Source organism: Sparus aurata, chromosome 5 (genome assembly GCF_900880675.1).
Source record: "Sparus aurata chromosome 5, fSpaAur1.1, whole genome shotgun sequence".
In the NCBI taxonomy this organism is placed as follows: Eukaryota; Metazoa; Chordata; class Actinopteri; order Spariformes; family Sparidae; genus Sparus; species Sparus aurata.
In genome coordinates this window covers 18503496-18531329 of record NC_044191.1, presented here as the reverse complement: position 1 = coordinate 18531329, position 27834 = coordinate 18503496, and the positions used below count along the sequence as shown (strand labels likewise).

Here is a 27834-nt window from a genome sequence, read left to right as displayed (position 1 = left end):
TTTACATATTTTATTTTTCTCACCGTGTCCACAAAAAAACTGACCAAACACATTGCTGGACTTAAGACCCATTTTCTCTGTTTTGTCAGGGTCGTCTGGACGCTTTGTGGGCTCTTATGAGGCGGCAGTATGACAGAGTTTCCCTCATGCGACCAACATCTGACGACAAGGTAAGTCAGTAAAAAGAACCAACATTTTCCCGCTCTTGATACTTTTGTTCCCCCGTGGAACCCCCCAGTTTATTCACAGTTCACCCTTAAATACAAACTATACCCACGATGAAGAAAATATGCGGAGACATGCAAGATTAGATAAAGAGTGGAGTGTATGTGGGTGGTTATCTGAAGGGCGTGTGTGTGGGGGATACAGTAAATCAGCATTAAAGTGTCAAGGATTTTTAGTTGCACAAACCTAAAGCCAGAAGGGAGTGAGTCAAAGTCTCATCTGTTGTCATCTGTGCTGTTTATTGTGTTCATGGATATAAGTAGAGAATTTCTTGCATCAGTCAGCAGTATGGATGGTCTTCTTTTTTGACTATCATAAAAGCAAGACTTATTTGGGTACTTTTTGTCCCCCTGAATCTTTTGAGTCATCATAACTACAGTTAAGAGCTCCCTGTTTTATTGCAGCCGTGGAGGTTCAACAATCTGTGTCTGCCTCAAAGCAGAGGAAGCTGCTGGCACAACTTTAGCATTGTGTTGTTGTTAACTAATCAAGCTGATGCGAGCTGCAGCTGCAAAGGCTCACAGAAGGGAGCACGACAGGGACAACCTAATATGGTCACACTCTGAACTTCTCTCAACCTCAGTTGGAGAGGGGGAAACACATCAGCTCCACTAACCGACGCACTGAAACCTGACACCCCGCAGGCGGTTAAGAGAGCACGCCGCTCACAAACCGCCAGCATGTCCGAGTTAACCAGATGTTGTGATATGTTGTTAGATCTATAAAGCAGCAGTCAATCCAACAAACCGCACCATCTGCTGTTGACACTGAGATATATGTCTGATCTAGTAGAGTAGAATCAGTTTGCAGACTGGTGTAGAGTAATGGAGCATTTAAGAATCTTTTTTCTTGACCAGACAAACATTTATACAGTAAGCAGTGTCGATGTCTCACTGTAATTCTGCGTACAGCACTTTTTTGAACATTACAAGGTAATTAGCCCTTTTTATGAAGTCATCCAAAGGCATAAATCACATTTGAAGCTGAAAGAAGGCCAACAACTGATTCACTGAAAAATGTTCTCTTTGTGAATGAAGCAAAATATCACAGGCACTATACAGTCAACTTTATCCACTGTGGTGTGCACTTCTGACCCTCTTCCTCTTCACAGCGCACTCAGAGCAGGAACCATAAGAGTTTTTTAATGGTTCACAGAATGATGTCAGACTGCATCATCTCGAGTGGAATAACGTTTGCTGCTCTGAAGAACATGGAAAAAAACAGCTAGTGGGCCAGCTGTGAGCCTGCCAGTTGCTACTCAGGGTGTCACAGTGCTGTTTAGCAGAGCTCAGAATGCCAAAAGATGCTCCATAAAAACCTGCATCATCCTCTGACCTATGATTGAAGGTCAGAGGATGTCCTGATATCCAAATAGATTGATTGTTTTGTATATATATATATTTGTGTGTGTGTATATATATATATATATATATATATATATATATATATATATATATATATATATATATATATATATATATGTCTAGGTAGCATATAACTAATGTTTGAACATATCTTCAGTGAATGCATTTCAACAACTGAAGTTCCTACAACAGCTTTTACTGTAACCTTGTTATCTTTTTTGGTACAAATCAAATCAGTGCAGGCCAGTCATTTTTTAGTGTTTCTAAACTGATCAATAGATTTGAAACTACTCTTTGTAGTGGAAAAATGACTCAAGTATGATATGAATTTGTTTCACTGCCATGACTAATTGTTAACAATTTGTTAATTGGGCTGCTGCTGTTTTTGTTGTGTTATGATGTGGCCAGGGTTTTAATATGCCGACCAAACATGCATATTTTCCTGTGGTACATTCCTTGAAAGGGCTGCTGTTTTCGTGTAGAAATGACAACAATTCCCCTGCCCAATATTCATCCAACTGTCTGAGTTGTAAGCAGAAAAAGGCAGAATGTGGAAACATCATGGCTCCAGCTCCCACTGTGGGACAGATGATAGATGTTCCCACACAAGAGGTCACCTCAGTTGCTCCGAGCAAACAGTTTGGAAGTGTAGAAAACAGAGAGTGAAGCCCACCGGTGAGTACACCAGTCCTGTCAAAGCTCGTAGGATAGGCATGGAGGAAAAGGACTTGGAAGAAAAAACTGCCAGTGGAGTCCCTGGCACCGCTGGCACACTTCATTTACATGCCGACCACTGAGCCAAACCCCACTTTTTAAGTCTTTGATCAAGACTGTACAGAGTGGACACAGGAGAGAATCAAACAGGAGGCCACGGAGGCTGTGTTTGTTTGAAGTTACATCTTAACTGAGCAGTAGTCGACAGTGAATGGAAAATGAATATTGATGAAAACAGAAAGCATTTATTTTTAAGTGGGTAATGATGTTTCCTGCCTTCCTGGAGTCACAATGAACAAAGCAATTTATTTTTATAAACATTTAAGTTATGATATAATCCAATTTATTTACTTTTTAATTCGATGAATTCAACTAATTAACTAGAAATGGGATTAACTGTACTGTTATACTGATTTAAATTGATTCATTCTGATTTAAGTAATTTCAATACTTTTCAAAAGAGTAACAACTCTACCAATATGTACTGTTAAGTTTTCACTAAGCCGATCCTGTCAACAGCAATTAAACTCACACCTTTACATACAATTATTGAAATACATTCAATAATTCAGTGACTGCTTCAGTGTATATTATTAATCATATTAATCTATCTTAATCAATCAACCAAGATTTCTTTACAAATTCCAGACAGTAGTAGATTTTTTATTTTAACGGCCAATAGAATCAATATTAGTGGTGAAGGTGGCTCGTCAGGTATATGTACAGTATCAACGACTAGGATATATGGAAACTTCAGACATCGGTTTATAAATCCAACTGACTGATGCAGGTCTGTCGTTTTATTGTCCAAGAAAAGAAGTCTTTAATTTGGACTGTGGAAAATAAAAGACAACTGTCTCATGACATATTGTCAACTTTACCAAGCTATTTAAGTGTTATATTGTATTTCCGGCATGTGTTCTCTTTTTAGTGGCTTAGGGCACAGTTTCCATGTACTAACAATATCATATACAGTAACTGGTGTTAGATTGGACACATTTTACTGGAGTAGTTTTTTTACTTGGACCTGATCCCTGAATCCAGTTTTTCCTAGACTGTTAAATCTTTGATTTACAACATTTGCATCCAACTGTTCAACTGTGTGTAGCTGACAGTGTTGTTCATATATCCTTTTGTCATATTTCTTTTTCTTTTGTTATTATTGTTCCTTGTCTTCTTAAGAGCTCATGTTGATTCGGTAACTTCGGCTACTGTTGTTGGCCCTCTCCAGCCTGCCCCTCAATGAGACACGCGTGTGATAATTTGCTGAACAGATAAACTTGACTTGATCAAAGTGAGAGGAGTCTGAACTGTCCGGTGGGAGGTTAGGTGTAGATGGCAGAGTGGGCAACGGTGGTGTGGAGAAGAGCGAGGAGAGAGGAGAGAAGCAGCGGAGGGAGGGGAGGCGAGGCAGCGAGGGAGATGGGGAGGGAGGGCAGCGGTCTTTGATGGCGGACAGGAAACCTCCAGGGTCATGAATTTTTCAGCAGGCTGCATCCGCGGGGTTACAAGGACTCGTACAGGTGTAAGGAAGCAGGTTGTTGCAGACATCTGTTCAGCACAGGGACCCTGGTGTCCATGCCACCCCCTCACCCTCACCCTCTCCTTGCTGAGCTTCCATCCTACCCCTCCCGCCCCCCCTCTTCCTCAGTGCTGCCGCCCGGAGCCAGACTGCTGGATTGTCAGCAGATGCAGAAGAGAGGCAGAGAGACAGAAAATGAGAGTGAAACAGTTTTTTTTTCCTCTCTCTCTCTTTTTCCTTTTTTTTTTTGTGGTCTCACATTTAGCGCCGGCGGGCCTTCAACACCAAAGGTAGAGCGGGGGTGGACACAGCTGCAGCGCCGAACTTGCCCCAGGCACAAATAAAGAGATCTAATGTGGTTTGACTGTGTTGTCGGTGAGACAGGGGAGCCGGGGAGGCACTTCAGAGCCAACTTAGCACAGCAACATCTGCCGCCAAGTTTTGCCGGGGATCGACTGGGGACAGCAGGTAGAGGAAGGTGGCAGAGAGAGACAGAGAGGGAGGTTGGCCTTATTCTGGTTCTCACTCAGGCTCTTTTTGAAGAGGCGGTGGTGTGCATGATACATGTGTGGTTTTTTTTTCCTCTCAGAATCCCCCCCCCCCCCCCCCCCAACCTTTACACTCTAAGTATTGTGTTCTAAAAGCAGCTGTCCAAAAAATGTCCAAACAAGGTGTGCAATGAATGATGCATCACCATACATTAAACCCTCTGTGTCCGCCTACAGGAAAAGACACACAGGAGTAGGCAAGCCAAAAACAGAGAGCAGGCGTTCGAGTTGTTCTGAGTCTGTGTGGATTTCCAGTTGGATTTCCATTTGTTCCTCTTGCTCTCATCTGTTCCTCACCAGGGGGACGTGTGGGCTGAGTATGCTGGTGTGTGCGGAGGTTAATGGTATTATCTAATGGACTTTTTTACTACTGCTGGAGCATATTTGCTGTTGATTTTATAAAATACACTTTCAAACATAGTTTTGCAGGGGGGGCTGCTCCTTTTTGAGTCTTGTAATTTTTAGATAAAAAGTAGTAATGAGGTGACCCCTCTGGGTGTGAACGCAGAAGAAAAACAGAAGCATGTGTCATCCTCCCACTAGCAGCTTGGACAGTGCTAGAGATCTCAAACGTCATTTCAGAACATCCTTTGCAAACTTTCAAACAAACCGAAAAAGGAAATACTTCCACCTCTTTTTGTAATTCTCATTTTTCTTTTGTCCTCTCTATCACATGTGATATTATACTATTAACTAAGTAGGAAAAATTCTACTTTATAATAGGGCAAATTTACAAATACATAATTTCTTTGTGAGGCTGCGACTGACAATTATTTTCAGTGATTTCCGTTGAATGTTTTCTCGATCCATCCTTAAATTGTCTATAAAATGACAGAAATAACGCGAATGTTCCCAAAAGACCAAAGATAGCTGTCTCTACTGTCATAGAGGTGTAAAGGAACTAGAAAATGTTAAGATTTATTAACCTTTTCTCAATAAATCAGTTGTCAATATTGTTGGCCAATAATTTGACAGTTGACAACTGATTAATCATTAGAGCTCTTAACTGGATTAAAGATTAAGACCGTAGAATTGCCCCCCTAAAGGCCTCCAACAAATTGTACAGTTAAGGAACACATGTGAGTAAAAGAGGCAGCCGCCCACCTCACTGTGTCTCTTTGCTCAGCTGGTTTATCTTTCCTTCACCCTGCCAGCGCTTGGTGCCCCGGCTGCGACAGCGTCTTAATTTAACAGCCGTCGGTCACGTTGTCGACTGTGCTGTGGGAGCCTTTAATTAAGTGGCTGTGAGCGGAGGGACTCCACGGACCTGTTCTGGAAGAGTCCCATCAGATGGAGGGAGGAGAGACAGAGAGAGAGAATGGGCAAGAGAGAGAAAAGGATGGATGTAATATGAGGTGTAAAAAAGAAAAAAAAAAGAGGAGGAGGACAAGGCTGGCATAAGCCGAGGGCCACAGAGGGTAGAGGTGACAGTCTGGTTGCCTGGCGTAGCCTGGCATCTCACGGCATGGCATGGCATGGCATGGCATGGCATGGCAGAGCTGTCCTTGGAGGTCACAGCAATACATGCTCTGGTTTATTTCCTCCCTTCCTCAGCAACTCGGTGTGGTGCCTGCCGGTTTCTCGGGGCTCAATTAGGATGCTGCGAGGTGGTGAGGTGACTGTTTGCATGGAAATAGAGCCAAGCGAAACATTAGACTGAAAGATATTTGCCTTTCAGTTTCAATATTTGACTGGCATGAAGGTGCAACATGTCGCATTTTAACATCAGTAAGTCATCAGTAATTGCCACATTCATTTTGAGACATGACTATAATTACTGTAAACAAACAAGACCGTGTCTGAGAGGATTGGCAGCGTCCCTCTGGCCTCCACACTGCATTTTTACATTGTGAGCCACTGGGTCACATTTTGTGGGAAATGTTCTTCCAGCGCAAATGGAGCTCAAGTTTCTCTCAGAGTTTCTCTCAATGGCAGATGGCAGAGGACTGAGTGGCTGAAGGGGGAAAAAATAATTTCCAATATGTTTATCATCTTCAGAAATGCCACAAAAAAAAAAGCTTTGGTCTGATCGTCATTTTTGTAGCAAGAACTGATGAGGATTATGGGAAATGTAGTTTTTCAAGAGCTTGACCACGGATTTTGTACCATAGAACATGTGTCTGCTTAATGATGCTATTTACCATTATTCAACAGCAAGGCATAATTTTAGACTTCTTCTGTTTATTAATTTATTTCTGTTTGAGTTTGTAATACATACGTAAAGTCGTTTCTACAGTCATCTCCTGTGTTCTAGTATGTTTTAGTTTATATGTCTTAGTTTATATAATTTATGTCATCTGTTTTGATTTTGCAAAAGTAGACCAGATTGATACATTTCCTGTGATGTGTCAAACTACACTCGGACACCTTACATTTTAAGTCAGCTGTCAAACAGCAACTTTACATTTATGTGTTGTTTTTTTCACTATGTCCATGATAGTTGCGTATTTGCTGTTTTTTTGGTATACATTGTAGCTGCTCTTTATATGGCTTTGCTAATTGAGACATATTGTTGAATTTTGATTTGTGCAATATCACATTAAGAAAAAAACTGAAAATAAAAGATAAAAACTATACTGAACCCTGAAACTGAAACTGAACTCGCCTGTTCAAGTCCCACTCGGGCCAAAAAGTATGATGTGGACTGGCAGTTGGAGAATTCTAGTTCACATCCTGGGCATTGCTGAGGTGTCCTTGAGCAAGGAATTGACCCCTAACACTGCTCGTTGGGCGCTGTAGCATGTGTGGCAGCCCCTTCACTCATCTCCTCTACACTGCGCGTGTGTGTGTGTGTGTGTGTGTGTGTGTGTGTGTGTGTGTGCGCCTGTGTTTAATGTGAGTGGAAAAAAGAATGTCCCAATTTGGGGTTATATATATATATATATATATATATATATATATATATATATATATATATATATATATATATATATATATGTATATATATATATGTATATATATATATATACTGTAGTTGTTGGATTTTTAGGAAAGAAGCATATCAGCTGTTCAAAGAGCAAACTGTTACTGATCTGTTGACATAGAAACATGCTGGATGAGTAATTACAATATCATCAGTAGAAGACCAGATAAACCCAACTCACTACACCACTGAATCAGACTTAAATACAGATTTAGATATTGGACGATAGCCATGCCATAGGATCAGCAGTAAACTGGCTGCCATACTGGTTGTACTGGTGTATCAGTATGTACTGGGCAGGCTGGTCACATGGAAATGATCCAAGGGAGGAAATGGCTGCCTCACAGGAAATCAGGCCGGCTGCTTATGGCCTGGGAGGTACACAATGACCTATTTAGATATAAGAGTTTTGAATGCCGCAGAATCCTAAAAGACACTGGGAATAGATGACATTGAACATTTTACACTGTGCTCGGTGGTGGAATTCATTCAACAGACTGTTTGATCAGTCTTGTATATCAAGGATGTATTTAGCAGCTTCTTTCTTTGCATCTTCTGTATGTAAAGCAGAGCAAACATTTGCACTGTATTGTTCAAAAAAACGTAAACAGATGCACACATACTCATCCTTTCACGCTTCCCGTTTGTTGCTTTTATCTCATTACATTACAATGCCACACTGAATATGGTGAGAACATCTTTCTTGAAGCTAATAAAAGCCGTCAAACTGTATTGTTCGGTGTTAAAATAAATGCCCGAGAAGAGCCAAAAGATGACACATTCTTGAAGGTTTTCAACATTGCAAAGGCCCACGTTTTGCTCTCCACAGCCGCTGAAAGGAAAAATTTGGTAACTAAACATCTGATAAGACAATATGCTAATTGGGTTATAATATATGCCTGAAGAAAGAGTTGACAGCAGCACTAATGCAGAATAAACAGAGTAATGCATGCGGGAGGACTCCTACATGTTATCATCAGTCAGGATGTTTACCATCGCACAGATAAATACCTCGCTGTAACAAATGTAACACTTAATTTCACAATAAAAGGCTTTAATCGAAAGTAAACAACCTGGCAAATGACATTAAGTTGAAACGAACCCCTAGATCAGAGAGCATGAGATTTCCTAATTAACAAGGGTAATTGGAATTAAACCAGAGCGTCACAAATAATGAAGCGTTGGGCGAAGAGACGAGGCTTCATCGTAAAAGGCTTGAGTTGACTCTGAAAAACAAAGCTCAAAATAACAATCAGATGTTACTCAGGCTTGACATTTAACCCCCAACAACCAACATCACATTTATAGTATCTCTCCGTGGTGAAGGGGGGAGGAATTTATTTAGTGTTTTTTAGCTTCTTTGTTACACTGCCTGTGTGTTGTCGGGGTTATACCCAGATGTTGGACAGAGATGGACAAACAGGGTCGATAGCTGGCCACAACTGTCAAATATAACAATTCCAGGACACCTGTAGGGATTCGTCACTCCATAACCAGAACGGAATTCCTCAAGAGTTTGTAAACCCAAGAGCAAGTGAATGATTTCAAAGAAATATCTTGTCAGTTTAATTATATGGTCATTTGACCCCTGGATTGTCTGATGATTTTCAAGATGCTAATTTAAACTGCTGAATTATGAACCTGATATACATCAATTTAAGGAAATCAGTAGAGTTAAGTAAACACTAGGGAGGTATTTAGAGCCATGAATGTACTATTCAGCCTTAATGTTCAGGCATACTGATAACATCAAGGAAAACATTTAAAACAAAAATAATGATCTGATGAGAAACTAAAACAGTTTAATTGCAGATTTAATCGCATATCAATATGTTTAGCGGTCAAGAATCTAGTTAAAATATATTGTAGTTTCCTTTTTTTTTTTTTTTAACAGTATTTTGATATGGCTGTCTTTCTGAGACTACATGTAGTGCAGGGATCTATTTTATTTTGTTGTTTCAAGGTACAAAACATTTTTTTTAGCAGTTGTCACTAAAAATCAAGATTGATCTGTGTTCTCTCCCGCACCTTGGAGCTCTTTATGCATTATATAGCACATAATACAGAAGCAGTAGTACTGGTGGTGGCGGTGGGCTTTGTGGGGTAGCGGTGAGCCCTGGGCCTCATTAGTCCTATCAGTGGACGGCCTTGTTAGCCCTAACAAGTAGTCAGCTGACAGCTCCATTCAGCCACCGCTCCCCCCACAAGAGAAGTGACAGCTTTAACTATGGCGGAGAGTGCCGCCGATTTATGAGCCGTGCCCGTGCTCTCTTAACCAGATTAGTTCTTTTTACATTAACCGAGGAAAAGTAGGGCAGATGTCTGTGTGACTGGTTGTAAATTTGATAATGACCACCATGTTAATCCCCCCATGTCCCCTCCTCCCCTCTTCGTCCGTGCCCCCGCACGGCAAGTCCAGGCTGGGACCTGGCTGGTAACAGGATTACCAATAAGGGGACCCTCCCCATGTGTGTCTGTGTGTGTGTTTCTTGGACCAGGAAAAAGGACGCTAATTGTTGTTGGTGGCGGCAGGTTGGAGGAGAAAAAGTGAAAAGTAGCCTAATGTGGGAAAAAGAGAGAAATAATGAGAAAACAATCAGTGAGGCATCAGGACCAAATCCCCTCTAGTTCTACCAAATTTCTCAGCATGTTAGTCTTGGATTTGTGGCATCACATGTCTTTTTCACTTTAAAAAACCTTCTGTAATGACCATTTTAAACATTTTGATTTCAGAATTCAGTCAAATTTGATAGAATTTTTAAGAATGATTTTAAAAAGCAGCTTGTTTTACGGAATGTGTATTTCTGAAACACATGTATGGAGGTCCTTTAGCTCATATGTATCTGTATACATTGAAAACACACTCACGCATTTGTATATATTTTTACAACCCAGGCTTCAAGTGTTTGTGAGGTCATTAAATAGAGACAAAAAAGAAGAAAAACAGATTATTTTCTTACCAAGCTTTTATGTTGGTTTAAAAATAAATGATAATAATGATATTATTATAGAGATGGATTCCTAGCAACAACAGAAAAAAACAGCTAAGGAAAACAGTTTCTTAAGCAACATGTCACCCAGAAACGAAAAAAAAAAGAAAAAAAAAACTAAACCACAGCAAGCTGTTGTTTAGATATTTTAATATCCTTCCAGATTTAATGTCATTTATCTGCATGTGAAGACTGTGACTCTGATCTCTTCTCGGTCAGTTTTGGATTAGCTCTTGTTTTTCTCTTTCCTTTAAAGCTCATTCTGCAGTGAAATCCACTCTAACAAAGCTTTATACGCTGCGGTTACAAAAGAATTTTGCGATTCAATCAAGTATTTTCCGGTGTTGTTGTCCTTGATGTTGTTTTTGGCACTGTCCAGTCCCGTACCGCCTGTGTTGGAGGTCTCCCCTTTTCCTCTCCATTAGCTGATCGGTGTTGTTGTATTTGGGTGGCCGGGGCTGGTACCTGCACCCACTGCCCCCCCCCCACCCCTTGCCTGATACGATCTAAACTGATGTCCTGCCGGTGCTTTTTTTCCCAGAACCCCTCAGACTGGTTGGAGCGGTGGCGGCGTCGCCGTGCGCTGAGCCTTTTCTTCATCACCTATTAAAATCAAAAGCCCCGTCGTTTGGCGAGGACCGCTGGGATCTTGGCTTTAATTAAATTACATTATTGTTAACGTCAGCTTTGCCGAGGCCCGCTCCGTCGCGTGCACTTTGCCCTCCTCCTCCTCCTCCTCATCGTCTTCGGCTCACCTCCTGACAGACATATAGAGGAGGGAGGAGAAGGAGGGGAGGCAGGGGGTGGGAGGGATAACACATACATGCAGTAATGTATTCTAATGCTCCCCTCCTCTCCTCCCATCGATTTGAATTTTTAAAAAGATGGAAGCGGGGAGTAATGTTATGTAGGGAATATGTTCACAGTGAATATTCAATTAGCCTGCTCGTATTTTGTATACATAAATGTAGCGGTGTGACGGTGCCGGCTAATATGTAGTGAAGGGCTCTCGCATGAAGCTACATTTTATATGATCTAAAATGTTTGATAACAGACGTACACCATGAATAAACATGTAAACATGTGCCTCAGATGGTAATTCTCATACCGAATGTACAATCTGACTGTTTAGAAGTTTTTTTAAATACTGGTTTGATCCTCAAGCTTTGCCATCATTGATGATGTTGTATTAGTTTAGGCTAGTATTACCCTCTCAATAAGTCTCTATAATTCTCTCTGTCCTCGTCACATGGATTTATCTTTTCTTGTCAAAATCTGATTTCACTGGCAAAACACTGTCCTGAAGGCTTATAATGAATGTTGTTGTGTTTATTTTTTATCTGTTTTGGCGAGAAAACAAAATGAGTAGCTTCCTGAAAACACCCTGAACACTGAGGCTCTCTCCTCCACTGTGAATAGAGAGCAGTGAAGTGTCACTAATGTGGCTCTATTCATTGGTTTGCAGGCCTGACTCTAGTCCTCATGACCGTCCCTCCCTCTCCTCCTCCTCCCCGTCCTCTTTGCTCCCCTGTCCCTCTCTGTCTGCTGTTGTCCTGTTGCTCCACTAAAGCTTGATAAAAGTCCTACAGGTCAAATCGTTCTCTGAAAGTTGAATAATTCCTTGAAGAACCAAAGCCAAAGATTGCACAAGGCCTGATCTATATGGCTATACTTCTGTGTTACGATTTTAATTTGAATATTTCAGCCACTGATGTATCACTGCACAGCAAGTGAAGGATGCCTAACACATACTGTAATTATATCTCCATTATTATACTTATACCAGACATATGGGACCCTGTATAGGTATCACACTCAAGATCAAGACTTCAAATATGATTCAATAAACCACTAACTTATATTTAAATGCTCATTGATATCTGATAATAATATATTTCTGGGCTGTAATTCCAGCATGTGTTTGCTATAGTTCAGTTATAGCGCACAGGGTCTACATGTGGAAAGAGTTGGTCTGAGGTGGTAAGCCACCTACGTTTGTATGTTAATGCGTCTTGTCTGATGATCAGTTCAGTTTCTGCAAAAGATAGCAGTTGGAAAAAGCCACACACATTAAATATACAACAAGAAACGATGCCTGTTCTCCTTTTTTTTATCAAAAGCTTTTTATATTAATAAAAGTATTCATTCATGGGATGTTAATCCATTAAACACTGCAGGAAATACGGCTTTGTCCTACTAAACAGTGCGCCAAGATATTTCCAAGATTATCTCCGCTCAAAATGTTTTTTCACTAAGTCGATCGTTAAACGCGGACCTGTTAGATGTACATACTTTATGTTACAAGGGCAAGTAGCCCCTGATGTTAATATTGTTTTGGAACTGATGAGCAAAACTAAACTCAGTAACACCTAAAGATCACATGTTAACACAGAATCACCCGACGCCTCTGAACTGATCAATATGTAACTTGTGCTGAGGTCTAGCATGGCTTTTGTTATTCACAACATCACTGCATCTGCTCAGAGAGTTGGATACTGACTTTTATTTGTTCAGAATTGACGAGTATCCATAAATGAAAACAGGCAAAGATGCGTGAAAAGGAATTTGATGATAAAGCCACATTTGAAATCAAACAAACTTTGACATCCGTCTTGATAAAGCTGAGCTCGCAGATGTTTCATACGCCAGCCTCCCACATCTGGTTATTTATTTGTTTTTCTTTTTTTTTGTTTGTTTGGTTCTTTTTATTAACAGTAAGGCAACACAAGATGCTCATCGTCCCTGTTTTCATCGGCCTCCGGTGACCATTTAAGTGAATTAGCCGCGCCCCCATCACCGGCTGTTAAAGGGTCACTCCTCGTCCAATTACCGGCTCCACCTCGTTAACTCCTTCAACGCCAGGCCTTTGCCATTTTTTAAACATGAGCTTAATTATGCTAATGAGCTTAAGCATGCAAATGGCCTGAACTCTTTCATCCTAAACTGTAAGCTCAACACCCACTTGAAGACGTTTTAATTCGTATTTGACACTGATTAAAATTTTCTGTTAAGTGACCTCTGCTGAGATTTACTTGCGTCAATCATGTTTTTGTTTTTTTTGTTTTTTTTCGACACATGATTTTGCAGCAGGTCTGTCTGTCTGCAGTTACACTAATCATGTATGTTACTCTAAACAAAATGAATGAAGATCACCTTAGTATTTTCTTGTAATGTCCTGAATGTGGCTAAAAAAAAATCAAACTCCAGGCTTTCAGACATCCATGCAGTTAAAAATGCACCAGCAGCTGTGCACTCACGCATTTAGAAGGGTTTTATTTACTGAAAAAAAAATCTTTATGCAAGTTTTCACTGCATCTCCTATGATTTAAACAGATGTCTTCTTTAAGGACGCTGCTGAAAGCTTTTCCTTTTTTTTTTCTTTTTTTCTGTCAGTCCAGTTGTCGAATTCGTCATACATTCTCACAACTAGAGCCTGAGTATCCCATGAATAAATTACAGTGTTTCATAATTGATTGAGAGAAAAGATGCAGATGTGACAATAGTTGGCAAAACGGCACAGCGGCTAATTGAAAACATCCTTCAAGGGGTTCCAGATGTAGTTGTCGTCTCTTTTTTTCCGACAATAAAGTGCAGAATTAAGAATTCATCTTGATCAGACTTTGATTCGCTCGCCTCCCCGTCTCATTTGTCTCACCTCGTCCGTGCCACCATCTTGGAAGAGGACGCCAATTTTTACCACCTATTTTATCAATATGTCGTTTATCATTATAATAGATGTATCTGATGTTAATGACGATAGTTTATAAAACAGCTTATTAACCTTAATGACAGTGTGATCTTTTACAATTGATAGGTTGTCTCACCTTCAATTACACTGAGTAATGATGATATAGATTTAATTAATGCTTAAGTGCTCTAATGATTCTTTCATTGCTGTACAGCAGCTCACCAGTACAGCTTCAGTGGACTGTTCCTTTACTGTTTGTTGTTTATTTATATCACTGGTTGTTGGACCACGGAAGCAGATATTAAGCCTGGGGCCATCAAGAAACGTGAACTTTATTCTAGCTGTACATGCAGTAAAAATGCAGATATCAAAAAATGCCATGAGATTGGAAAAACTGTATTAGGTTAATTAAACCAGAGCATACTGTGATGATCTACTTCCATAACATACAATCTTAAAGCTGTGTTTGCTTATGAACTTCCAAAACAGACAAAGCCATCAGAGTAGCGTAGTACCAAAAAAAACAAGAAGAATCTGTGTTCCTGAGTCGTCCCTTTGCTTCTGCAGTCCGTCTGTCTCTGTATCTGCGACTGAGTGAACGCCTCGGTTGCGGCGTTCAATCCCACTGTTTGGGAGCACAGATGCACACTCAGTGCTGTGTTCTCTGCAGTCTTAATAGTGTTAACCCGTCAGCTGTCCCCAAACTGAGGACACAAGCGTCTCCAGTGTTTTCGCCACTAAGCCGGATTTTCACTCTTTCTCACCGAGCAAGTAGCCAACACAAGTTCCACTGAAAACCATCCTCCTCCTCCTTTTCTCTCTCTGTACTCTCCTGCTGACTGCTGCTGTCTTTGACAAAACCATCATGAAAATGTTTTTTCTCCAGATGAGAAGAAAAAAAAGATTTTTTTGGTCACAGAGAAATGTTTTTCAGACTAGCCTGAGCAAATAGAGACATTATACTGGAGGCCTTTTTATCATATTTGGGCATAATGGTTAAAAAATACCCATTGATTTCAACCTCACACTGTGTGGTCAATTTTAAAGCGCCATAAGGTTCCTGGGAGACGTTTTTGGCTTAGTTTTAGATGTTTCAGATTTATCTTTCTTTTTACTATTTTCAGAACATGAGTTCCTAAAATCTACCTGTTGTACAAAGTGAAAACTGTAATTTACCAAAACATGGCATGGAATTTCTGCAAAAAAAAATTTCTACAGTTTATTCTTTGATGCTTGTGTTTAGACCGCATTAAACCTTTTAGAACTTCTTCTGTTAAATTAAAAGATTGTACACATGTTGGTATTTTAAAAAGTGCGATACACAATATTGTACCATAATTTAAGTTTTTTTTTGTATCATAACATTTCAAACAATATCCAATCTCACAGACGCATATGTTTTATTATTTTAAGTGTTTTCTCTACATCACATGATGTATTCTTTTGTCCTTTTAGCCTAAGCATTATCATTTGTTTTGTGTGATGAAACTTTGGTTCGCTCAGAATTCTTTACCTACTTTCTCCTGTCTTTTTATTGCACACGGTCACAAGTTCCATGCTCATCTCTTCATCCTCTAGCCCCCCTCCACCCTTTCCACTCCTGCCCCTGTCTCTTTTCCTCCACTGTACATCTTTTACTTCCTTCTCTCTCGCCGCCTTTGTCTGCTGCCTTCGTGTCTGACTTTGTCCTCCTCTGCGTCTTTCACACTCCCTCTCCATCTCCATCCCTCTCTGTCCATTCATATCGGGACGAGGGGCGCTGGGCGCCTGTGACAGTGCTCCTAATTAAGACGTAAAACTGTGGGCAGCAGGTTTCTGAAGGTTACACTGTCTATACCGCAGGAAGTGATAAAGAATGGAGTCACTGATGACATGTGACGTTTTCACCGGGGATGATGCAAACCGCTGCTAATGAAGCCACGGCTATGGAGGAGAAAGCAAAGGGGACAGGGGGCCTCTGTGTGTGTGTGTTCATGTGTGTGTGTTCATGTGTGTGTGTGTGTGCGTGTGTGTGTGTGTGTGTGTGCAGGTTTTGCTCCAGAGGCCTTTGGGATATCAGGGCAGAATTTTTGAGTCAATTAGACAGATCGAGTACGTGAGAGTTGCTGCCCTGCACTTTGACTGATAGGTTCATTTTCTCATACAGTATCTGAAAGTCCTGCTGTCTACTGCTCACATGTAAGATCACTCTTATGGCTGGGTGATAATCCAGTATTGTAATTTATTGACTATCAGCGGAATCAAATCATGATGACGTTATCATATTTTACACAATTCAGATATTCAACTTTGTTACGCAAGCTCATTTTTCTAAGCTTTTAAGAAATAGTTTTTAGAGCATGTGTGAGGACTCATACAGGGATTCTTATACTTATGTATCTATATATGTATATTGATATTATAAAAAATTGTTTTACCAGTATTGAGTCCGTAATTACTCATAAATGATCAATCAGAGCTGTAACTGTGTTAACTTGTTTCATCTTAGAAGTGAGATTTCCTGAACTAGATCAGCAAACATTTCTAACTGTTGGAGACATTTAGGCAGGTTTTATTATTAAAAATGTTTTGAGCAGAACAGTTTGGTATATTTTGTTAGTGTACATGACAAAACACATTTTGACCTGACAAAGCACCAGCCGAGATGTAAACTCTTGTCATTTTTTTAATTCATGGTTGTTGGGAGTCATTGTGTGTTACTTGTTTTTTTTGTTTAATGCTAATTCAGTATAGCCTTGCATGTATATGCATAATACATCTAAAATAAAATAAAAACATGACCATGCTTGTGTTTTACAAACTACTATATCAATAATTCAGTAAAATATGATTTATTATATTTGCATACTGCTTCCAATTTGATGCTGATATCACAGTACTTGGATTAACCTTACTTGGATTAATATGTTTTTTTCAACTCACTCTTTCTCTATACACAAGCCATTATGCAATCATTTTCTGACACAAAACAGATATTAGAGAAACATATCATATGTTAAGAATATGTTAAGAGTACTTTGCTCTCTGAAAATCTGTTGTATTATTTCATCAATGTAATATTTGACTTTGTCACACTTGAAGATATTGAACTCTTGCACAGAAATTGGCTGATGAAATATTTGTACAACTTGTACAGGTATTGCACTATACAAGAATAGTGTCCATGAATTTGAAAGTAAAACAGTTTCACCATATTGAGTTATCGGTTTTAGTGCTCTGACAAAACAGAATGAGACTTTGTGATTAAAACATTTTGTCAGCAATTCAGTTTCCTTTTACAACAACAAGCATACATTTGGAGTCAAGACACACCTGTTGTCATTCCGTATTCTTTCTCAGTTTCGTTTTTAAGGTATTATTTTTGAATTAATAATTGACCCAGAAAAAGCATTTGCTTTACCCATTCAGGAAGAAATGAACTTTTTTGTCATAATCACTTCAGCTAGATAGAGATGAAATTAAGCTGTATCCCAACACGCTCCCATCCAGACGCTACATTGGTGTCATATCCCATCACAGTTATATGGGGTTTAGTCTGTTGGCATGCGATCAAGGCCCAAGCATCTGCAGTGAATGTATGAAACCTGTACGCTGTAAAATATAAGAGCTGAAGCCCAAGTCAAGCTGCATATTCCAACAGCGACGTGAAAGAGAAATTAAACTGAAAAGCGAATGCATAAAACATGACAGCTGGCGTTTTCTTTCAAACGAAATAATCTTGACACACTGTGTTGGAAAACGCATAATAAAAGACTGGAGTATGAGGCGACGCTGATTAGCATGCATGTCACCCTAACAGTACAGCTTGACTCCCCAAAAAACTTGGAAACTTGCAACGAAATGCTCTCGGCCAGTTAATGTAACATCATATGTGGGTCCTCCTGGTGAAATATCCTCTGAGACTTCCAGTATGCACATAGTAATGAAATACATGGCCACCAACCTCGCCATTAGGAAAACAGCAGTTATATTAGCCTTTTTAATGCAGCGCAGTAGAGAAAGGAGTCGCCCAACACTGGTGAATAATTACACTTAATACTGAGTGTTTGAGATGAGGCTTCAGGCGACTGTGAATGTCTGTAGTTCCCAACATATGCAAATAAATTAACATAATGCAAATCCCACTCAGATTTGCGCTCATGGCAGCAACAGAAGTTGAAATGATTGTTGACCCACTGCAGAGCTTGAAGACCTGCTTAATTAAACAGTGCAATCAGTGTTAGTGCAGGGATTTAAATCACAAAAAGCGTAGTAACAGGAAAATCTTTTTCTCATGTGGAAGCTGACGTTTGGAGACTAGAAACCGACGGAGTGATCTGATGATATTTTCTCTGCAGTAAACCAACGCTACACCTAAAGGCGTTTTTGTTGTGTGTTTATGTGACCTTAATGTTGCAGCCGTGTGGATTTTGACTCTTGTCTGTCAGGATCAAAGTGTGGTATTGTTTTTAATGTCATAGGGAGACATCTTAATTCAAAATGATTGCCACACATGACGCAATTAAGCAGCACTGATGTAACTTCTAGAAAATCTCACTCTCGAACAGGCTCTATGGGAAGTTTGTTCCAAAAGAGAGGGATAAATTAAAAAAAATGTTTTAATATACCAAACCATGATTTAATTTCAATAACTAATTACTAATTACTCTCTACTAGTAATATAAGTGCATCCACAAAGTTGCATCCATTAACTGTACTAAAAAAACACATCTGCACACTGCTGCTCAGTGAAGCCATGAAATACAGTCACTGGCTTTGAGCTGAATGACGTTTGTCCGTTGATTGCACATTTTCAAATAGGGAAAGGGAAAATCAGACACGTTTGGAAAGTGTGAACAGATTAACCTGCGTATATTCAAAATGAGAAAGTCAAGGTGAGAAAGCCTCCCATCACCTGAGAAATCACATGGTGGTTAGTTGATGTGTTGAGTTGACGCTGATCTGGAAGAGATCCGAGCTCGGATTATTGACAGACAGGAATACTACTTCCCTCATCCAGGATCACTGTGCGTGCTATGCAGATATGTGAGTAAAGTGTGACCTCTTGAAGCTGTACATGATGAGATGAAAACAAAAAGCTTTTGTACTTTCACAGGACATTTACATTTATGCTTTTTTTGGCATATAAGAACGTTAGATAAACTGTCATTTTGCAGGTGTTAAATCTTTTTAGCTCGCTTTGTAACTGTTTGCAGTTACATTCCTTCCTTTCTGCCCTTTTAACCATGCCAATTCTATGGAAATGCAGTCAGAAAATGTATTTATCTTGCAGTCATCCTGCTTAAAAAGTTCAGAAAAGTGTTGTTGCATTTTTATAAATTCCTTGTACCATTAGATGTAAACACGCTGCAGTTCTAAGGATACGAAGGAGGATAAATGTATGCGGTTGGTTTTGTCAGTGTACACATAGTGTGGTTTTCTACCCATCGCTTCTAAGCTGGTAAATCTCACCCTCAAACACGGCCGCAGTGTTGCAGCTCGACAATCCTCACAAGTTCATTGGTGTGAGCATCTGAGCCCAATGTGAACTGTAGCCCAAATGTGACACACTGGCTCTGGCCATATGCAAGCTTTTCACCCCTCCTCCCTCCACTCGTACTGGTGTTGTGAGTACACGAGTCATGACTGTTGGCTGTGGCAACACTCTGACTCACATAACCCCTCACAAAAGATCGGGCCAAGCTCCTTCAGCCCAGGCCAAGCCAGGCCGTCTCTGTATAAGACTCTAATTGATTTGATGGACTTGCGCGCCGTTCACACCCCTTCCCCAAACAAACAGTCCGCCCAAGATTTGTCTCCATTGAGACAAAGAGGCAGTGCCGGCCTTCCTCTCGCAAAAGCAACACTCGGCGTCCGCCTCAGAGGGCAGCGTCGGCCTGCCAAACTTGTTAATTTCACTGCTGGGCCTCGGGGAAGGTTTGAGCGTGCTGTGCGACGATTCATCATACTGCAAATTAAGTCTCCCGCCCCCATTCCTCTACCAACTCCCAGGTCAACCAGAGTTGACTCAAGTTCACAGTTGTTTTTTTCATGATCGGAGCCAAGAGTGTAAAGGACAGTCGTGAGAACTGCGGTGTGGAATAAGAAGGCGGTCCCTTAAAAAAAGCAGATGTACCACAGAGGCACGCAGCAGTTGTTTTTATCTGGATTGATTGCAGTGTAGTACACCCCAAGACCTCTGCTAAGTGTGTGACACCCTGTGGATTTCTTAAGATACACTCACTGATTTTACACTGTGCAATACTCAACATAGTTTAGTCTCAAAGCATCAGCAGTAAGAACGGCTCCAGTGGGGCTATTGAATACAATGAATAGTAAAACATCAGGGATTGAGGTGGGTCTTTCTCACTAGACAAGCAAGTTTCAATCAATTTTGTATGATGTTTACAGATTAAAATGTAGCCTTTTAATTTTGGATTAAACATTGGCATGCATTTTGTTAGCCGTTAACCAAATGAAAAAGTGAAAATTCCTCCGGTATATCTGTTTGGTTTTCCGCTGCATTTTAACACGTAATATATGAAGACAATTCAATTAATGTAGACGTATACAGGTGGAAAGGAATACTGCAGGAAAAAAAAAAAATTGTTCCTGGCAAACTTCCTGCAGTTGTAAAGGGTCATATCTGTACATATGTTTACGTGGTGGTTGATGCATTTTGAGTTTGTAGAACTGATGGGACTGAAGATGAGAAGCCCTGAGATTTATTGCAAAAATAATGTATTACACCAAAAGCGTGATATTGTCAAGAAACTTAACACCTGTGTGCCTTAACTGTTGATAGGCACTTCTGAGAAGCTTTTAAGAAGCTCACAGAAAAAGAAGATTCCTGCTATGGAGTATTTACTTGCCGTATTCGATTTGTTGGTTTGTTTTAATCAAAACTTAAGAGCTCCAGTCTGTTCATTTGTTTTCTGTTCTTTCAATTCTGTGATTCTTTGTGTTATTTCCTCTTTAGCGAGACTTAAGATAAGCTCAGAGGAAGACAGCATGATGGAAACACACTGGAGTGGGGAAGTTTGTAATGCAGGATTGTCTCTGATGCCAGCAGGGACATGTGTGGTTAAAGGAACAGAGATCAGGTGTAAAAATGGCTCGTGGTGCCCAATTCACAGTGAATTAACATTAATCAGAAGCTCTGTACAGAGTTGAACTGCTTTTTCTTCCTTCTTTTATTAAAGAAGCTGCAAATAGACCAAGCACCCAACAGCAGACAAAGTTAGCAACTTGTGGCTAAAGACTGAAGAGTGAATAATGTACATTGAATGTTGAAGTAGGCAGTTAGCCACCACATTAGCAATTTCATCTAAAACAGCTCAGTAAGATAGTGGTGCAGTAGTGTTGTGATTCTGTAAGATTTGTTTGCTTCCCAGTAGTCACGAATTTATCTTAATCCAATTTATCTTAATTTGTGGACATCATTGTTCTTAATGTCCACAAATATTTGGAATTAAAAGAGAAGAAAAATAAATCTCTCTAAGTGTGTTCAAATTAAAACATGTTGCATCCCCCAATAAAACAGGAAATATACATTTGAATTAATTAATGATTTTTTCCACTTACATGTTGCAGCTATCTACACAATGTGTAATGTATAACAACTAACCGGTTATTTACACCTTCTTCTAAAGTATTAATTTGGACAAAATTGCATTGTCCAAATAAACAAAACATGCATACATTCCAAATGTGTCCCACAAGTGAAGATCAGATAATTCAGTTAAAAAAATTACGCATTGGAAACAAACCTGGGCATTATTTCATTCATTTTTGCTCACTTTGCGGTTTCAGTACCACCTGAAAGCAGCACAAAACCTGAATGTTAATTCTGCCCAGTAGCAGACATCCATTAAAACTGACTTAATAATCTGTTTATAGTTTGTCTTGTGCACTGATTTATCACGTTACATTTTATTCATGTACCTTGCCTTTACACAGCTGTCTGAGGTTTTGTGAGCCCCTGTGTTTGTGTGTGTGTTTGGTAAAATGCCTGTTGTCGGTCCACCCAGTGTGTGTTGCCGCTAATGTCTTCACTGCTCAGGTCACATTAACCCAGTTCTCACAGTTTGTAGTCCATGTTTAAAAAAACACACACACACAACACCCTCCCTGTAGTCAGCGTGGCTTCAGGCTCCTTCACGCTGTTATATTTCCAGCATCGCTGGCCGATGATCACATTATTTACTGCTTGTATTAACATGCGGCTTGATAAGCATATTTTCCTCAGTAGAGCTAACAAGATGCTTTATCACCGAGCCTTTCCACCCAGCGTAGCAGGCCGCCGCCGCTTGCTTCTGTTTCCACCCTGTTAGTTTACAGCCTCATAAATAACAACTTTTCTCCTGTTGAGATTTAAAGCCGGAATTTTTGCTGTAAAATCAGATTTAACTTTGAACATGGAGACAGATTTTGGTTGTGAATTATGAACACAGAACCTTTAGTGTAAATCAACGATGAGCTCTGCTAAATAAGCAGAACAGCTTTGGAATATTCAGCACAACAACACAGAGTGGATGTTAAAAATGCTCTGAAAAAAATATAAAGTATCTGCTAATTGATACTTTTTAAAGTGTTTTGCCATAAACTTTGTGCTTCTTTTATCTGTTAATACATTTTGGTCAAACGGTTAAAAGAAATTGTCTTTTCAAATGACAAAATCTAATATAATTAGGGAATAGTGTTAATTTTAAGATGAGTGTGATTTTTCCACACATAATCAGTCATTTTCAAGATTATTCACACTGATACCAGAACATGAGTAAAAGTGATTGGATCCACACATTTTAAAATCTGAAATAGGGATTATTCTAATTATTGAAAGACGAAATAAAGGCGAAAACCTTCAATCCCCCAAATCAGGCAGACTAATTGGTTAAACAATTCATAAAGACTTGATGTGTTCCACAAGCAACTTTTTTGTCTGTCAGAGCGAAACACTAATAAGGCAGCTACAGATGTTCATGTACTGGCAAAGATAAAATAAACCAGAATTGTCAGAGACTAATAATAATTAATTCATCAACACACAGAGCAATTATGTCCTTTGTGTCTTTGATTAGACACAATTTTCCATTAATTCCTTTGTTTTACCTTTATTGTAATTGTTGTTAATCATGTCAACTGCAGGAAAGCGTTGCATGTTTTTGGCAGTTCACGTCAGCACGTCATTAGCTGCAAATCTGCATCTTTAATTTGTTGATTAACTCTTTAAAGAGAATCCGGGGCTGTGATCTCTCTCTCGCTAATTGTGTCTGAAGGATCAATGATTCAGTAATGATACAAATACGAGAAGTTGCTTTTTTAGATTTGGGGAACAGAATTTTTTTTCTTTTCTTTTCTTTTTTTTTTTTTTTTTTAGAATATCTTGGTAAAATATGAATATTCATTGCAAATCAAATCAAGAGGGACAATTACAAAAACTAACAATTCAGGATTTCACACATGAGAGACAAACACATAGAAATCGTCTTCGTTTTTTTTCTCGCTCCTGCTCCAGATTCATTTCAGGTTATGGTTGACCCAGACCAGCCTCCCTTTTCACCTCTCGACCGGGCGCAATGCCAAACCCATTTCCTCCTGCATTAGTCTCATCAGGGACTTTAATATGTGCCACCCTGTAGGAGGGCAGCCTCTCTGGCACGTGCACAACACACACACACACAAACACACCGCCCCGTCTTGACAGCTCACTCCAATTACTGGCCCTCCCTGTCGCATGGCCTGCATCTCTGCTAAGAGCAGATCACATGTGACCCCGTCCAGCATGCCGCTGGTGGAGGGGGAAGAGGGGGAACCATGCAGGGAACCGGAGTAGTAACACACACCCACTATCACATTTACACACATTAAAGGGACACTGTCCAAAAATTGAGGCCAATCAAAGAGTTTCATTCCAAAATGCGATCTTCAGCTCTTGAAAATATATCTGCCTACTCTGACAAAAACACGACTGGCATGGAAGTAAAGCACATTGCTGCTAATGAGTCATCTTAAAACCTTTGTTTACAAATAGGTTTGTGAAGATTGAATCATCTGTGTTTTTGAAATATTGACAGATGAATTTAAGGCAACAAAGTTTAGACCAAATGGATACCCAGCATATTTATTTTTTGGAGAAAAAAAATCCCTTCAAGTCTTAAAATAGGAAGGAATGAGTAATATTATAGGCTGTCTGATTGTAGATGCAGCCTTGGCTGCTTTTGAAGAGCCTCTTATAGATACAGTGTACTGTAGTTACAGGTCAGACAGTTCAACTGAAGCACTAGTTGCACTTGCTAAAACAACGCTGGAGTCGTGAGTGAAAGAGCACGTTACTAAAAAGTTATAATGATTCCTTAACACATCAGAATTGTGACTGTAAGCAAATAGCCACATTTTACTGCCAAGTCTTGTGAGGTAAAACAAAAAAAAATTTAATTCTCAAGCACTCTTAATATGTCACTGTGCATAAAATATAAACACCGCTGTTTCAATCAACTCAGCACTTGCTTTATAAAGTTACATATTGCTTTTATAAATGCATTTCTTTTACCTTGTGAATGTTTCTCCCTTTTAATGTCATGTATCGCTGTTGATGTAGATTTAAGGTATGAAACAAAGAAAGCTGCTACCTTATAGTGCTAGTAAGCTGTAAGTAGATTTATTTTACTTAAATACACAGTTCTAAAATCTAATATATTCTGTAGCAGCGAGAAAAGATACATCACTCGGGATTTCCTATAATATCGACCATCAGAAAAGGGAGAACCTTAGTGCGATGTGATGTTACAGAGAAAGTGCTGCAGCAGTCAGTCCGTGCAAGTCGTCACTACTGTTTCACAATCAGACAGCAAATATCACTGCAGTATTAAAAGATGTTGCACCTGATCAGAAATGGAATGTTGTGCATCTTATATGCACATGTGAAGTGCTTCTTCATCCATCCCCTACACAGTGATGGAATTGTTCACTACAGGGGATAAATTCTGCTTTGTGTCTGTGAACGAGACACTGAAGTCATGCTAATACATATTTGATCATCAGTTGTGTTTGTGTGTGTGTGCCTCTAAAAACCCTGAGGTTTTAGCAACTGCAGGGTTCATTCCATTTAGCAAAAAACAGACACATTTTTACGGTGTAGTATTAACAGGCAAATATTACACAGACTTTTTATTTAGCCAAATACAAGAAAATGTTTTTGATAGGGCCGTGGCCCGGAGACATGATGTGAGCTTATGTTTTGAGTGCAGTTCTGAGTGTTTGTGGCGTCTCTCCTGGCCTCACTGGGAGAACGGCTGTGGCGATGACACGTAATTTAAAAGTACAGATGAGCCCACCGGCTCTCTGCGGACGCTGATACACTGTGGCACACAGAAGACAAAATTAACAAATGGCCCCCTCTTTATTTGTGGTTTGTGTTTGGAATCCCTGTTCAGAAGGGCTGCACATGCTGTCTGAGCGTGTTGTACGGCAGATCTGAGCTTTTGGGACACTGAGCAGCTGTGTGTCCAGTGCTGAACTAGCCTGTTTTTCTTTTTTCTTGTAGTGGAATTTGGGTGACGCTGGAGTTTGCATGTTTTCATTCAAAGTGAACTATAACTTAGCATCTTACTTGTGTCATCTTTGTTTAACTGTGTTATCAGTTGCCAACTAGCGCCTCAAATACTTCTATCCATATAGTGCTGTTTTGGTGGTTTGCAGAATTTACAAATGTCATGCTACAATTTTTCCAATCTGCCCACCTATCTGCTTTTCCTCTCAGCTCATAAGACCGCTTGCATTTTTAGAAACCACAGAGTTGGCTGAAAAAGGCTCAAACTTAGGGTGCCATGACCCTTCAGAAGTATTTAAACTTTTATCAAAAGAACACAGAGCTCCAAACAGGTTTTCAGAGGCCTCTTAGCACCACTTAAAGCTGTGACTAGTTCTTCCTACAAGCATCTGCTTAGCACTATGAGCTAAAAATGAGAGTGGTGCACACGGTAATGTTTTTTGTCAATGCTTTGCACAACAAATGTTAAGATCTGCTGCATGTGGGCATCACGTGGGAAATGGAGGAAAAGGTTTTGGGTGACAAAAAAAAGTCTAAATGTAAGTCTATCGCCTCACCGGTCGTAAAACGGATTATCAGCTGGCTCACACATTTTATAAAAGTACCATTGTACCAGGGGAAGGTGCAGTCTATAAACTGGCTCTTCCTTGACAGACAGTGTCTCAGTCAGTCCATTAGCTGTAAACCCAGTTGTCTGGCTGCAGTAGGTTGACTTGGACGAGGTCTGTCTAACTCACTTCAGCATCTATCAGCCCAAGAACAATCTCTCCTCTGTCTGATCCTCCTGGCACCACTCCACGCTGATCCTCCCACGATCTCCCTCTCTTATGATTATTTTATCATTTTAAATTCTTTATGCCGCATTGCCGTGGCATCATCCCCGCTAGAGCAGAGCGGCGCGTTGGCCATACAGTACATTCACACTACAGTTATTTGGACGGCGCTCCGGTGTGGCTCTGTCCCGGTCCCTCGGTTGGATTCTGCTCGTCCATTAGTGCCATCTGTGCCTTCCTGCGCCGTCTGTGAGGGCCCCGTCGACGCCAAAACGATTGGCATTTCTCTGGAACAACCAGAGGGACGGTGCCCAGAGCTTTTTGCTGCCAATGATGTGCACTTACTCTGACAAAACCAGAGAGGGTGGGGTGGGGGTGGGGGGTGGTGGTGGTGGGGGTAAGCAAGCAGGAGGCCCCGGCAGGAAACAGCTGCACCTACAGTACTGCATCCTACATTTTCAAGCTTCAGGAGATACCACTTATCCCTGCAACAACAGACAGCTGATACAGAGTCAAGAGCTGTTTCATTTTTAGACATTTAGCTGGCAGTATTATTTACCCTGACTGGAGTGAACAGGTACAGGTTGACAGGAAACAGAATAGAAAATTTGCAAATGATATGACGCAGCAGATGGTCTCGTAGGCCCTCAGTTGAAAGACATGTTGGCAAGTGTTTCCCTTTCTGAAGTGCCTTTAAGCAACACTCTGACACCCTAAAACCCCAAGGATATTTTTATGCAGCAGAACCTGACCTTTCAGGGTCAAACTTAAAGTGAACTTGCACAAAGAAGCAGAATTTATTTAAAAGTTATTGACATGTACGCAGAATTTGGAGATCCAACTATAGCATGCACCATAAAAATGCTGTAGGTGTTTAAAGCATGTTCTGAAGTCAAGCGAGCATCTTTCTTTACTCATGTTTTGCAAAAGCAGACAATATGCTGTCACCACTAATATGCTGCAATTCTGGCTCTGCCTTGGCTAACCCTTTACCCGACAAAGCAAGCATTTGTAGACGTAAGGAGGAAGGCAGTTCTCATTGCCATACCAAAATAATTTGTCAAAAAAGTCAAAAAGCACTTCAGTAAGCTTCCATTCAGATAAGACTGATATGAACAAACAAGAAGAGGTCATGCAAGAAAGAAGCTAAAGTTACATGGACTGAAGTCGGAGCAACATTTTTTCTAAATGGCCATGGAAACCTCATCAAAAATGCACAGAACCTGACCTCTTTCTTAAACATCAGTTTCTCTTTTTCTTCACTCAGTAAATATTCTCTTATCTGCAGGAAATGGGAGCCAGTGACACTCTGACAGTCTGCAGACCATATGCTGCTGCCTGCTAGCATAACTTTTTTACTGCAAGCTGTCGCTCACTCCCTCTCTGCTCCCAGGGTCAGTCAATAGCCGTCAGAGCCTGATTGCCCATCAACCACTACTTTACTCACACCGAAACTATTGGAGGCGGTGTGGCTGTTTGAAAGGCTTCAGATGTAAATATGCTGCCAGAGGGTGGATTTTTGCTGTATATCACCATCAGTTTTTATGGTAAATGTTT

At 40.2% G+C, this 27834-nt stretch overlaps 1 protein-coding gene across 2 annotated transcripts in view; it reads left to right on the top strand.

Moving 5' to 3' along the window:
- Positions 1-27834, top strand: part of antxr2a (ANTXR cell adhesion molecule 2a) — a 77969-nt gene that overhangs the window by 38448 nt on the left and 11687 nt on the right. For both annotated transcript variants that reach the window (XM_030418159.1, XM_030418160.1), the window contains one exon: positions 90-170. In XM_030418159.1, coding sequence (XP_030274019.1) covers positions 90-170 — 81 coding nt within the window. The remainder of the gene's footprint in view (positions 1-89; positions 171-27834) is intronic.